Raw genomic sequence first — 14,782 nt, forward strand, 5'->3', positions numbered from 1 at the left:
GGAAGACATTGTCTTTGATCGACATCAGCTGGAGGTTAAATTGTCTTCCAGCATTTTTTCTTCTTTCCACTGTACACTTAAAGGTTTGTACCTGACAAGGGTGCCAGAGAGCAACAAAGGAATGATGACTGAGTGGGTGGGCCATGTTAGCAACCACCACTTCCCCTTTTATATATGATTTGAGGAGTGTGCATGCACCTGCAAACTTTCACCCTTGAGTAACTCATGATTAATTTCCTAATAGCGGGTGTATATGGGGTGTCCCACAAGTCTATGACGTCATGGATGAGGAATAATAGAAGGGCCCTTGAAAACAGCAGAGAGAGCAAGCTATCCTGTATGTGAGATAGTGGGCACATCGCTGCATGCAGCAGAATACTACTTGGCTCGCATGTTCATAGCACATTGTCTGCAAATTGCATTTTTTCTTATCATGTTCAAAAAGTGTTGGAGTGCCCCTTAACAAGCTTTGATTTATGCACAAACTTCCATCACCACTTTGACTATACCAAATCATTAGATAAGCAATTCAATGGTCAGTAGTAAAACAGAATGAATGATCCAAAAGCGTTTAGTTTCCTATTCTGTCATCTATAATCCACGTCTTTGTGTGTATGCAAGGAGCACATGTGCAAATGCTTGCCAACTTGACATACGCATAAAACTTTTGGTGTGCAGCAATACAGGTGCTCTTGTTCTTACGCAAACCAAGTCTGTAATCTCAGAGTACATGATTCTGCTGCACTATTCCACAGCATCTGACCGTTCTGTGTGCAGCCTTATAATTGTCCATTTCTTGGCAATCCTTGACTTGATTTGGGCATCCTGCAGATAAGGGAGAGGCATATCTCTATGTAGGACTATTACAACTACTAGATCTAGACAGCATCAGTTTTCCACATGCACACCAGAAGTGCCAATTCCAATAAAGAATTGGTGGCTATTAGGGAATCTATATCTTATGAAGATTATGTAAGTGTAGGGGTACACGATACTCAGAGATACAAATTCTCCTCGCAGGATAAGCTGTGACAGCGTGGTCAACACTAAAGACATCACTGAGAAAGTTTGCCAAGCTTCTGGCTGTTGCTGGGAGAAGCGAAACGACAGTGGATACTGCTACCACAGGTTTCCAACATGCTTTCAGTATACCATTCAAGAGAGCAATAGCACTAGCCAAGTTGACCTCAGACTTAACCTTTGTCGAGGAGTCAACAGGACACTACTGCATTCAATCGCTAACAACATTGTGTTGAAGGCCACCCAGTGGTCAAAACACCATTTCCAACTGCAAATTCTTGAGAGTTCATTAACTCTCAAGAGTTAATGAACTCTCATTCATGGGGCCATCACCTTCTTATGTTATCAAGCAGATGACCGCATTTCTGGGAAGACCAAAGAAGCCACCACTGTGGGCACTGGGTTTCCACACTTGCATACATGGCATCCAAGCCTCATATAAGATCGTACAGCAACTTCGAAACCTTAAGGTTCTTCATGAATCATACTGCATTAGTTCAAATTTTGTGCCAGAAGCATCAATTTGGCAAAGGAGCACTAAATATATAACTATGTGGAAACTTACACAATCTCTCCTCAAAAAGCAAGGCCAAAAATTTGTGATTGTTCTTGCACCCCATATTCCAAAAGTGCAAAACAGCTGTAATTACACTCCTTACCATGATGCCCTTCAGCATGACGTACTGCTTCAGGGCAGAGCCAAAATTGTCAACTCATATCCCATAGATCCTCTACCAAATATAACTTATGCTGTGCTTGATGTCTTCAGCAGAAGTTACATCAACTGGGCTGACAGATACTTGCTCAGATTGTACAACCTAAGTCAATTCTCTGGCATATTTCTTGATCAAAACTCGCCCACCAACTTAAGTGGACAACGGACACTCAAAAAGCATGCACACTTGCTGGCGTACAAGTGCAAGAACAACACTGTAAATTTCCCATTCATAAACATCGGGTCAGAACCACTCTTTAGTGACACCATGTGCATGGATACAGTGCACAGTGGCAACATTTCACATATAAATGTGCACAATGTATATGGACTTGAAAATGCACGTGTCATTTCTGAAGTTCTCAAATGTCAGCATCCCAAATAGGCAACTTTTCTGGCAAGTGCATCAACACACCATGGTAGTGGGAGATTTGGTGGTCACTATGGAACAAACTATGGGGCAACGTGGTCCATGCTTCAAAATGCACTGGTGCACATGTCAGGGATGTCCCTCTATGGAGTGCCTATGTACGGATCTGCCATCTGTGGCACCTATGGAGTCATAAGCTATGAGCTCTGTGCCAGGTGGTACCAGCTGATCGCCTTCAGTCCCTTCATGTTCACTGCTAGGAGAGCTGGTCAAGCACACGCTGACCCTTATTCACTTGTCCAAGTACGAGATGTCGCCAGGCTGGCAATCCAGCTGCGCTACAGCATGCTCGACTATGTGTACACGCAACTGAGGCTGTGCACTACAACCGGACACCCTTTCCTCAGGCCCCTGTTTCTCGAGTTCCCGAGTGACAGGACTACATGGAGAATCACAAAACAGTTTTTCTTCGGACCGGCTCTGATGGTTGCACCTGCTGTCGCACAAGGGATAAACGAAGTGGATGTATATTTCCCGAATGCAGGGTTCTACGACTTCTTCAGGTACACTCACGTTGCGGTACAAGGCAAAAACCGATGGAAGAATGTTGTGATGACGGAGTACCAAACACCGACCTATCTAAGGGCAGGCCACATCATGGTTGTCAGGAGGCCAGACGTCACAGTAGCACTGACACAGAGGAATCGTGTCTCGCTGATTGTGGCAGCAAGACAACGCCTTGTGGACAGTGATTCTAAAGAAAACAATGTTCTTCTGGCCCAAGGTGAGATATTTTTTTTAGTAAAGCCTAATACACAGCACCTCTAAATGATGTACAGAACAAGACCAATAAATGAGAATGGCCAAGCACAATGGCACAGTATATAAAGGGCATTAGTACTTTCATTTCAAACAGATCGATATAAAAAGATAAAGTCTTGCAAATGAGCAAATTCGTTTAACTGATATAGACATCTAACTGTAACAGTTCTTCTCTTACCTAAGTAACAGTGTCCTCCTAATAATGTGGAATAAACCCTTGAACTCATTTTCCAATAAATCTGTTTCTTTATTTGTACTTGTAGCCACTATAACTGTAACAATCAGTTAAATCTAGAGCAATCAGGCAACTGATAAATGAAAGTGCATTAAAGGAGTCCTGAACCACCCCTCGAACTTGGTGAAATAACATAGTCCGCGGGTAGCATACGCTGCTGTGCAACATCTACAAACGTTGCTACTGTGAACATCTCAATGAAGTGTTGCAGTCGTACGTGGTGCATGGAGCTCGCAAGCGGAGCATGAAGTCACCTTTCTCTCAAATGCTCTTTGTTTCCACAGAAGCCATAATCCTCACTCTTTTCTGGGTGGTTTATTAACAGCAAAGCTGTTTAAGCTGGAGGTAGTCCGGTGGAGCACGCAGAAATCTCCTCTGCCTGGCAATGACATCACGGGCGTCGCCTAACAACGGAGCACCACCTCCTCACATACTACTTCTTCGCCGAGCTGGGGGAGAGAGCTGAGAGAGAGTGAAAGCAGAGTATAAAAATAGCATTGTGCAGCATAGCAGATGCAAGGGGGAGAGGAGGAGTGAGGCAGGTGGTAGTGGGACGCATAGAACTGCTTCCGACGCTGACCGCGTTTCCCCGCGTTCGCAGCGAACTCGCCCGGTGTCCGTGACTGCAGCAGATGCCTCTGCTGGTGGCTCGGCAGGTTTCCACCAGAGAACTGGACACTCATCGTTTCCGAAGTCTGAAGCGAGAGTAAGGGAAGCTGAAACCAAGCGTCTTGCCTAACCCCTGCAGCAGCGCCGCTCGCTTCTCTGCCTAGCTTCTCCCCACAGCCGCGCGGGGCCGAAGCTAGGCAATGAAGTCACTCCAGAGTATATAGCTCCACGTCGCCAAGGCGTGGAGACACACTTTGCCTCGTGAGTTTGTGCCGAGCACATGGGTCGTCCGAAGAAGATCGTCACGCCCGAAGAAGAGGAGGAGCGGCGCGAAAAGCGCTGTGCTGCCACTCGAGAGCGACTCCAACGACTTCGCACCAATCCAGTTTCCCCAGCACCACCGCCTAAAGCCTAGGAAAGCCAAGCTAATAGAAAGGCCAAGTTAAACCTAAGAGAGAACCAAGTTACAGCTAATGAAAAGCCAAGTTAAAGCTAGGGAAGGGCCACCAGTTTCGCTGTTTACTCGCACCATTAGTATGAAGCTGCCCCCCCCCCCCCCTTTTTTTTTGTAAGAAAGCACATTCCCATATATGACTGCTATTGGTCGCTGCAGTCAGCTACACTGCGGCCGCCACGAGTCCACTGGCAAAAAGCGCACTGCGGCTCGCTGAGGACCACGTTTGGCTTATACTTAGTGTCATAGGCATCAAAATCGGAAGTTGTGGCATCTACGTTAACATCCAAAATGAAATTGAACTGCGCACCACGGTGACATTTCGAAGGCAGAGCGTTCGCCGTAGCCTTCGCAGTGCAAGGCATTGAAGAAGGAGTGGGAGCACAGTGGAGGCCGTGTTTGATTGCCAATAACTCCGATTCTGCTGAATGCATTGAAGTACTTTTTGCGGCAAAGTATTTCTGAAATAGCCTATTTTCACTTCAAATGGCTTTCTTCACTTCGATAAAGAGTGGTTCAGGGCCCCTTTAAGCTACAGCTATGCTCCTGTGTGCTGCGGATTAGAGTGCAAATGGAGGTGGGTGATATTCTAGCTGACATTGAGTAAAAAATTGAGCTGGGCAGGTCATGTAATGTGTAGGGCAAACAACTGGTGGTCTAATAGAGTAGCAGAATAGGTGCCAAAAGAAGGGAAGTGCAGACAAGGACGACAGATAATGCATGCTCTGTTGAAATGAGGAAATTTTGCAGGCATAAGACGGGGTCAGCTGGCGCAAGACAAGGCTAATTGGAGATCACTGGGAGAGGCCTCCATCCTGCAGTTGAAATAAATAGGCTAATGATAATGACGATGATCCTTTAATTGTAACAATCACCTACTGAGAATGTGATTTACTTAAAGTCATTTTTCACTCAGCAATGTTTCATTTTCATACAAATTTGCTGCAACTTTAGCAATTAGTTAAAACACAACAAAATGCTTCACAATCAAAACGTAGGGTGCGTCCTAATACTGTAAGGCTAATGTAAATAATTATTCAACCCCACATTGTGGCTCCTGCAGGAAAAATTTGGTTTAAGGCAACCAATGCAAACTTTGTTCAGGTGCCTCACATTTTGATGTAGGTGTCAGTGACGAAATATTGACAAACAGGTTAGGTTTGAAGTGCATCCATCATCAAACCTCTAGTGTGAACTGATATAATCTAAAATTCACACGAGCTAATTCTACTACTTCAGAAGTGAAATGTTCATTACAGTAATAAGTAATGATAATTGCAATGAAAACTCGGAATCCCAGGCCTCACAATAATAGTCTGTTCAGAGATCCCATGCACCACTAACTTTTGTCACCTATAGCACATATAGCATATAGCACACTAGTGAGCGTGCATGTATGCGTGTGTGGATGCATGCATGTACACACACCATGCCTTGCCCTTCTAATGGGCTGAGGTAGGCCTATGCAGTGCATCGATCCTGATAAACTCACCCATGATAGTGTTGAAATGAGAATTTATTGCCTGCATGGTAACTGTGTTCAGTAACTTTCGCTTATATCCTCACTTTTTACAGGTGAGCTTTGCATCGACAGTGACTCATCACTTCCGAAGAACACCGGCACCACAGTCAAGTTCAATTTTTGGAAAGAACATGTGCAGTTTGGCTCCAAGTATCAGTGCTACCTTTTTAAAATATTAATCCCCGATTACATAGACAAAACTATTTTTTTTTAAAGTTAACGTTAACATAAACAAGATGATAATACTTGGACTCCCCAGTAAACCGACAAAAATAATGGTGGACAGCACCTGCAGTGTGCTGGACTTCAGATTTATATCCCAACTAAAAGTACTGATTATGCTAAATATGAGTGAGCAATGCAATTTAACTTTTACAAGCACACACTTACTACACATAGAAACACTACTGGAGACATGAGCATCCTTGACACAATGCCAATGTGCCACGAAGCCTAGTTTCAACATGCTTGAACACATCTTTTTCATAATTTCATCATGAACACATGCAGCACACAAACATGCATAGAGGAAGACAGCATGTGACCTAATTATTTACATGCCATTGATAACACGTCAGACAATACAATTGCATTTCTCTGTAAATAAGCGATAATCTGTAAGCATCAACTTTTGTTTCTTAGATTAAACAAAAAGGCAATACACTGACACTAAATATGCAATTATACGCACAAAACAGCACTACACTTTATACAACCTTCAATTTGGACACGGACAAATGTCAAATGACATAGCACGGACATGTATCATATGACATCATATTGTCGACTTCACGTGTGCTTAGAATGTGACTCAGTGTGGGTGAGCAATTGTGAGTATCTCTGGTCTTTGAACACATCTATCATATGAAAAACCATCCCTCTGAGATAAATATGTACAAGCACAATTTTTTCTTCTGAGGCACTGGTTGTTTTTCTTGGCACAATTGTGTTTACATCAACAAAGGAAAAGTAAACAACTTGCACAAGCAACTCACATGATTTCTATTTTACAGAAAAATTAAATACTCCCCTAAATATGCATTAAAGGTTAGTCTTAATGGTGTTTGATTAAGACCCGTTTTCCTTGCACCATTGTATGTACACCACAATACCTTTCAGTATGAGCTTTACAATCAGTATATTATATTACACCAATTTGCTTACGGAATCCCAAAGTCAAGTTTGCTTACACTTTATTTCATTTTCCATTTGCATTATAAATGCAAAAATGCCGATCCCTGTTGCTAAATGGTTGTTGAATTATCACCATGCAGAGCATTCAGAAGCTGGCTTATTGCTCATAACAGTGCAGTACACTATTCACTGCAACTTGTAACAAACAAATTCATGATCTTGACCAAGTAGCGAGATTGCATGCTAACAGTCTACTCATGCTGCTTAGACACATGTTAAATTAAGATTTAGCCATATGGGAGCATTACTTCTAATGCTGTTCACACATGTACGTATGTTCAACTCACACTTGGAAAAAAGAGAGAGAGAGGGAAACATACAAAAGGTAAACCAACCTGTTTATACAATTTAATCTGCAGAAATGTGTAAACATTCACCAAAATTTTTTCTTCGTAACCAGTGCTATTCAACTAGCCATCCAAGCATTTTTGAAATGTGTCAATGGGGTTGCAATCGTGTGAGCCTGAAATGATTTTTGAGAGCATTACATTATTACTGCATGCATCGAAGCAGATGTGGTCATGACTTTCTCAGTGAAACATTACTTCTCTAGGCTCAATGTGAAACCCATGAACCATACATCTGCATTTATTTTGAAACTCGCACACACTAAAGAAAAGAAGAAACACACAATGAAATCATTTGTATGTTGATGCTTGCCACCTTTTCCTAATAATGCAAACACTATGCAATTTTGAGGTCCTCAGGAAACCTGTTGAGCTGATACATGAGCTGTCCTGATGTTATAGAAGTAACAAAAAAGAAATACAGATTTTACAGTAATTTGTGTATTTCATGCTAATATTATGCAGTAATATTCGGCTAAGACAATCATGGCCACATATATAATGCACGGTAACATTTTTTGGATAGCATTGGAACACACTTTCAGCACTGACTAAAACATGCCACAATAACATGTGGAATCAAAATGCAAGCCTTTTCGATGTTGTCATCATCATCATCAACTGAATACACCTTTTTAACAGACTTAACTCACAAACACAATTTAATATCTCCACCTGGCTAAAGGGTATGACAGCAGATACTTATAAACCAGAGTGTGACAGTTCAACGGGTAACCTGTGAGAAACATGATTCAACAACAATTATTATTACAGTCAGTTCATAGTCAATCCCACAGTCTCTTTGACAGCTACATGTTAACAAACACCTTGCCCTGAGCAATATAAAGCTTTGTCTGCCTATCTTCAAAGCAAAGCAAGATGTACTGCTTGAAATAATAGAAATTTATGCGCAAGAATATTATGCACTTTCAAATAAAACACATTTGTTTGTGCTGGTAAATGAGTCATATATGCACACATAAGTCTTTTTATCCTATTTTCTTTCTCATGGAATAAACAGCTGATGAACATGTGCACAATCCTATTTGCATTTTCTGCTGACCTTCAGCAGCTCACACATGCTTTCTGACAGTGTCAGCAATGTGTCTATTCAACTCGACAATAATGGCGTCCTCCTTGCTATAAACCCCCGAGCTGAGCAGGGTGTCTCGCTCCTCAATCAGCCTCCGCATGTGCTCCATCCACGAGGAACTGGAGGCAGACGCACCGGGTGGTGACTGTTCCAACACGATGGGTGAGCTGGGGTCCTGCCTTTGCGCTGGCAGAGATGGCGCTGTGAGCTGCAATCCTCCCAGTTTCTCTCGCATGGCTTCCACAGTGGGTGCGCAATGCGTCGGCGACGTCTTCTCTGGCGTCACAAACGATGCCCCCTCGTCTGATGGGCTGCATGAGATACACCAAGCAGGTGTTAAGGAGCACTTGGCAGCTGATGCAGCCAAGCTGTTAGAGGAAGATGACCTTATGCTATCAGGTGCACGTGCTGCTGTCACAAATATGACAATGCCGAAGATGCGAGCACGTTCATGCAACATCAGAGAACTAGACATGGGGGAGGGCGGGAGGTTGGAATGAAGATCCAACGCAATGTTGGAATCTAAATGTTGCAAAATTTGTTTGAGTTAGCAAGGTAGTAGAAGTAGTGGTGAGTGCTGTGGCACGGCCTGTAGTTACCAGTCCGTGTCCTGATATTTGGGGCTTCTCAAGAGAAGGAAGGCAAGAAGAGGTGTATGCACAGAGACGTACGGCACATATCTAAATATACCTTTAAGGCTTTGATATCAAGGGGCACATGCACATTCTGGGGGATTGGCAAAGAATGGCCACATACCCAGTTGCACATATCCGGTCACCCTAGTTGTCTATTTGGCAAGAAACATTGCTTGGTTACTGGCATCAAACCCTGGGAGGTTAAACAAAGACAGCTTCACTTTAAAAATGCGGAATGTCTTGCGCCTCGAGCTTATAATGAAGCGGTGATGCCATTGCAGCAAAGAGGCCATCGATGGTCAGAGCAGTGGGAAAAGCAGCCTGTTGAACTAAGGGTCAGGGCTCCTTCTGCCTGAATCTGCTACTCCTGCAGTTCTACATCCCAAGCTAGTGCATGTCTTTAACAAGGCATCGAACGAAAAAGTTTTTGGGTCCGATTTGGGTTCAGGTATCTGCAAATTTTCTGGCTCAGTCAGGTTCAGCTCCACAGCAAAATATAACAGTTTGAACCAGTTCATACGGGTCCATAATGATTCGCTATTAAGAAGAGCAAAATGCTTTAAAAAACAATATTTTTCCGCCTCACCCGCAAATGTATCAGAGTGAAAGAATTAATTTTTGTCTTTATCTGACAAGAATAGATTTATCTCTGGTATGGTAATCTCTGGTAGGTTAAATACACAGTGACCAGAGGCATGCAAGCGTACGGTGATTTGTTTTCAAAGGGTTTCTCGTGTGGCCCAGCTAATGTTAACCAAGCTGTTCAATGAAAAGCAAGATTAAAAAAAAAAAAAAAAAAAACACAGTGCAAGATATGATTATTAGACCTACGGCGTTCGGTCGTCAGAGGTCTGGCAGTCGGTCAACGTAGGTCTAAATATTGTATCTTGCACCATGTTTATTATCCATCTTTTTTCCTTGAACAGCTTGGCTAACATTAGCTGGCACACCCTATAAAGTGTCCAACGCCTTCCATTTAGTTGCACCTCAAAGCCGCCTTACTACACCTGAGCACACCTCGATCGTTGAGGCTGAGGGACCAGTGAGAAACTAATACAGTTAAACCTGCTTATAACGAACCTCCATATAATGAACTCCGATTTTCGCTTCGTAGCTGGCGTTGATGCAAGATTTTTCCTCTGCATCCTTCTCAATCTTCAACAAATCAGCGGGCTCCAACATGACGGTGTCATGCCGAAACGTCTGTCGAATACGGCCGCTATCGGAGCGGCTTCCACCCTCTAGGCCTATTCCACAGTCCTCGGCGGAGTCTTCGGTGGCGCTTGGCTCGGGAAGCAAACTTTCATCGATGACTTCCGATGGTGATCCGTGCCTTTTTTGAAAGTTGAACAACCTTCGTTTCTTCTTTGGTCCGCTGAATTTGTGCTTCGTAGCAAACTTTGGCGATGAGTTCGGCATGGTTGCATTCCTACCGCGATGTTAATAGTCCGCACGCTCAAGCAGTCGACAGCGGGAATCGGCAAATGGCGGGCGCGATCACTGTCACGTGCGTTCGTAGACGAATAGGATCGCGTATCGGGACCGACTTTTCGCGGGCTTTTTCTTAGTGGCCGCTTAGCGTATGTAGTAGTAGTGGCACGAAATATAAAGAAGAAACGCGGCTCTTTCAAACGAGACCAAGATGGCCGCGATCAGAAACATAAAACGGCAGCTGTGCGTTTTGGAAAAATGCCAATTTTTGCATGTCAATCGACGAATATTCTGGTCACACACGTCGCCTAAAACACTACTGCGGCTAAAATATCAATCCAGGGCGCGTAAAAATTTGCCAGATTATGTATCAGTTACTGCAGAATCCGATTTTAGGGTAAAAAAAAAAGCGATTTTTCTGCGATTTTGAACGCGAGGAAGTTGAACAGAATTGCTCTAACCCCTCGGCTGCAGCAAGATGTGCCAGCACCCATAAAGCACCTGCATTTTTCATCGCATAATGGGCAACATTGGGCGCACGAACCTTGCCAGCTCCGGAGCCGACAGCCCCGGCATGGTCACGGACGACAGCAAAGCGCTGGCAATGGCGATGGGCTTTCGCCCGGAGGGACAGGACCCGCAGTGGGAAGTAGTAGAGGTGACAAAGAGGAGACTAGAATTTTGGTAGCGCTCCAGGGAAATCCATGCAAGTCAGTGAAACGATTCAGTGATGTGTACAATCGCATATGTGAACCCCAACATGAGCATAGGGTGAACTCTTTGTTCCCCATTCCGTTTTCCTTTCCTGGTTTTTTAAGTGATAGTTTTTTTGTTGTTCTTTTTCATTGTTATTTTGGTGTTTATATGTACTCTTACTTTTAACCGGAGTTTTTCTTATGAATGCCAGATCCAAACTGTTGTTGATCACCCGATACAAAGGGGAAGGCCGCATAGATCATCTTCATCATCATAAACTGTGTAAAACAGCATATAAAGTGTCAGAAGTGAGTTCAGGTTATTCGAAGTTACTTGAATCGTAGAAATTATTTGCCGATTGACTACGGATAGCTTTAAGCCTTGTTTTAACATTTCCCTTCTCACATGCCCTAGCAGAAGGCTCATATGACCTTGTGAACCATTTGTCAAAATGGTTTGGAACGGTTCCGCCAAATAAGTTGCAGTTCGGGTTCAGTTCCAAGATGGCGGAAAAAGAATGGTTCGGTTCAGTAACGGTTCGGTTCGACACCCCGGTCTTCACGGCGTCCAGTGAGGCACTAAATACCTCTCGTCTCCTGTCATGCGCTGCTGGGGTTGCACATGACATTCCAAGTATCCCGTCTCTTACCACGCCATCTGGCTATGCCTTTGAAGCACCTCATCAATGGCAAACACTTAATACTTCTGTCAAACCATTTTTGGAACATCCTGACAACCCACACTGGACCATGGTGACGTGAAATCATTACTTTGACTTAACATCATCTTTGATTTGACTTTATATGGTTAAGGATGTTCCCCATTTGTAGTTTTATTCATGTGCCATGTGTGAAGATTGATAAAATGTGTCTGTGTGCGAGAGGGAATGTATGCTTAGTCTTTTTTTTCCTACGTCTGTTCACATTGAACAGCTTTAAAAAATTACCAAGGAAAGCATGCTTAAACCGCAACACCTTAATTGTGCATGAAGATGGTGCTTGCCAGACTATCAAACACATATTTGCTAACACACTTTCCAAAAGCAAGATATTTCAGCTGCAAAGATTAAGAATGGGGTGAAGTGGTGGGCACCTATTGACACATTTTTTACAGCATCCTGTCTTGGCACTTCCAGCATTGTTGACGGCAGTAGCGCACCCAGGATCTCTGCCAGGGGGGGGTTGACAGTTTGCCAATACCATCTAAACAGCATTAATTTCGATTTCTTCACGGGAAATTGTCAAAAAATTCGCTTTTTGCGAGTGTACAGACGATTGCGCGTCTTACATCTTAATTGCAGTACTTAAATGCGTAAGGAATGAAAAGGGGTTAAACAAAAGGGGGGGTTAAGTCGGCCTCAAGGGGGGGTTCCAACCCCCGAATCCCCCCCCCCGTCGGTGCGCCACTGGTTGACGGTTTTGTGTGTTTCAACAGCTGCCAAAATATATGGGTGGAAAGGGCAAATAAAACATATACGAACAAAACAACAGCAACGAGCACCAATGCTTATGTGCAATAGTGAACTATTCACAGTAGAATGTTCATATTTAGTGGGGAAAGGACATTATGCTCATCACACTGCACCTCTATGCTGCAAATACAGCAGGCGACATGACACTCCAAACAGTGGTATCAAGGGTTACTTTCAAAATGTTGTTGCCATGTTGAATTTGTAGCAAATTCCAAATTCCACTTCTTTAAATGGGGATGATGAAGAAAGAAGGAGAGTTATCACCTGTTTGAAAACGGACCCGTAGAGGTCGCCATGGCTGCAGGATCACTTTCAAAACGCGCTTTGGCCTGTTGATAAAGCCTCTCCACTTCATCATGCCGATCTTGTCGGTCTTGATGCTGTGTCTGCCTCAAACGTTCCTTGCAAGCTGCAAGCTGGCTTTCAGTGTGATCGCACTTTTCTTTGTATTGTTCTTTCTGGCGCAATGCCTCATGCAGCTCTTTTAATAGCGCCACCTGGTGGGACAGAAATCGGTATACGTGTTAGAGCTGTATGGAACAGTCAACATTTTCTCTGTCAAGTTTGACAGTGACAAAAAAAGAAAGACCATGAAAAACTTTCGAAAAAGAAATCAAGAAGTTACATCTCCAGTGTTCATATCGGAATACAAAGCATCAACAAATGCTGCTCATCGAAAATTACTACAATCATCCTGATCAACAGCTGGTTAGCAAGGGAAGTCCACAATGAGCCTGGAGTTCAAGTTTCGGCAAGTGTACTTGTCAACGATTGGTTTCCTGGGCAGAATTTACAGTTACTTTTATACTATATAACTATATAGTTTTATAAAGCACTTCTATAGCTATATAGTTGCTGGAGATTACTTCTATAGCAATACTACTTTTTCTTTTCTGTCTTTTTCTTCGTGCAATAGTTATTTTACAATTGGCCATTCTTTTCTTTCTCAACTTTCAACAAGACCTGTATTTGTACTCACAGCATTCTTGTTATTATGCTTGTTTTTCCCACTATACAAAGCTTATCTCTGCTTACCTTTTTTCATTTTGGAAGTACTAAGCCCATTTCATTGATAACATCTGCTTACACATCACGGTTCTTTTTCGGTTGGGCGTGTTTTGCCAATCCCACTTCTTGGAAGAACTTGCAGCAGCCTCCCCCTCGCCCCGCTATCACAACTAATCCCTTTGTTTGAACATGTTCACTTCCCTTGTCCAACCTTCACCTTAGCCTTTCGCACTCACCTATCTTCACCCTCACAGGGAAAGTGAGCTACATAAACGCTTCCAAGGAAATAAGTCATCGCCCTGACAAAGACAAGCAGTCCCCTAGTCAAAACGTTGGCACCAGGCTGAGGACTTTCGTGTTCAGCTGCTTGTGAACTCTTTGTCTTGTTTGGATATTTACTTATGGAAAATGACAGATCAAGGTAAGTGTCCTCTTTCTTCCTTGTCGCCATACTTAGCTTTAATAAGCAGCACTCAGTGCAGAATGCACAAGCATTGCCGTAAAAAAATATATATATATATATATATATATATATATATATATATATATATAGTGTGTCTGTAAAGTCATGGTGCACTTTTGACCGCTCACAGGAAAGCAACAAAACAAGATATAAATGAGAAATATTTACCAAATAAAAGGAAAACTCTCTAAGTTTCCATAGTATGATGTGCAAGGGTGTGCGCACACAGGTGATGACGCAGCACCATGAACTGTGCAGCAGCGGATCAGCCCACGCCCATGCCAGTCGAGATGTGGACGGTACATAGGAAAGTTCAGTGTGTTCTGTGGCTTGCTAAATTCGGATCCGTGACCAAAGTGCAACATGAATAATGTCGCATGTACAACGAAGCACCACCACATAGGAATAACATTAATTGGAGGGATAAGCAGCTGAAGGATACCGGCAGTTTGTTGGACAAACCCTGTTCTGGTAGGCTATCGGTAAGTGACGAGTCTGTAGAGGCTATACGGGAGAGCTACCTAAGGAGCCCTAAAAAATCTGTGCATGTGTGTGCTCGACAATTACACCTAAGCAAGACTGAGTTTTCGTTTTATTTGGTGAAGATTTCATATTTCTATTTTGTTTCGTTGATTTCCTGTGACCGGTCAAAAGTGCACCATGACTTTACAGACCCACTATATTTGCCGCATATCAG

General features: G+C 43.2%; 2 protein-coding genes across 2 annotated transcripts in view; one reads left to right on the forward strand and one right to left on the reverse strand.

Moving 5' to 3' along the window:
* The first annotated feature begins 1,513 nt into the window (after window positions 1-1,513).
* LOC119440759 (uncharacterized) lies at window positions 1,514-5,961 on the forward strand. Its single transcript, XM_049662461.1, has 2 exons — window positions 1,514-2,889; window positions 5,801-5,961. Exons 1-2 carry the CDS (start codon window positions 2,208-2,210, stop codon window positions 5,959-5,961), a joined length of 843 nt encoding a protein of 280 aa, XP_049518418.1. The 5' UTR covers window positions 1,514-2,207.
* LOC119442919 (centrosomal protein of 120 kDa-like) overlaps window positions 4,587-14,782 on the reverse strand; it is a 52,049-nt gene continuing 41,853 nt past the window's right edge. Inside the window, exons 20-21 of the mRNA XM_049663046.1 lie at window positions 12,879-13,111; window positions 4,587-8,692 (exon numbers count right to left, since the gene is read on the reverse strand). Of these exons, the coding sequence (XP_049519003.1) occupies window positions 8,362-8,692; window positions 12,879-13,111 (564 nt within the window). The 3' untranslated portion in view covers window positions 4,587-8,361. The remainder of the gene's footprint in view (window positions 8,693-12,878; window positions 13,112-14,782) is intronic.

This window comes from Dermacentor silvarum, chromosome 2, assembly GCF_013339745.2.
Source record: "Dermacentor silvarum isolate Dsil-2018 chromosome 2, BIME_Dsil_1.4, whole genome shotgun sequence".
NCBI classification, from domain to species: Eukaryota; Metazoa; Arthropoda; class Arachnida; order Ixodida; family Ixodidae; genus Dermacentor; species Dermacentor silvarum.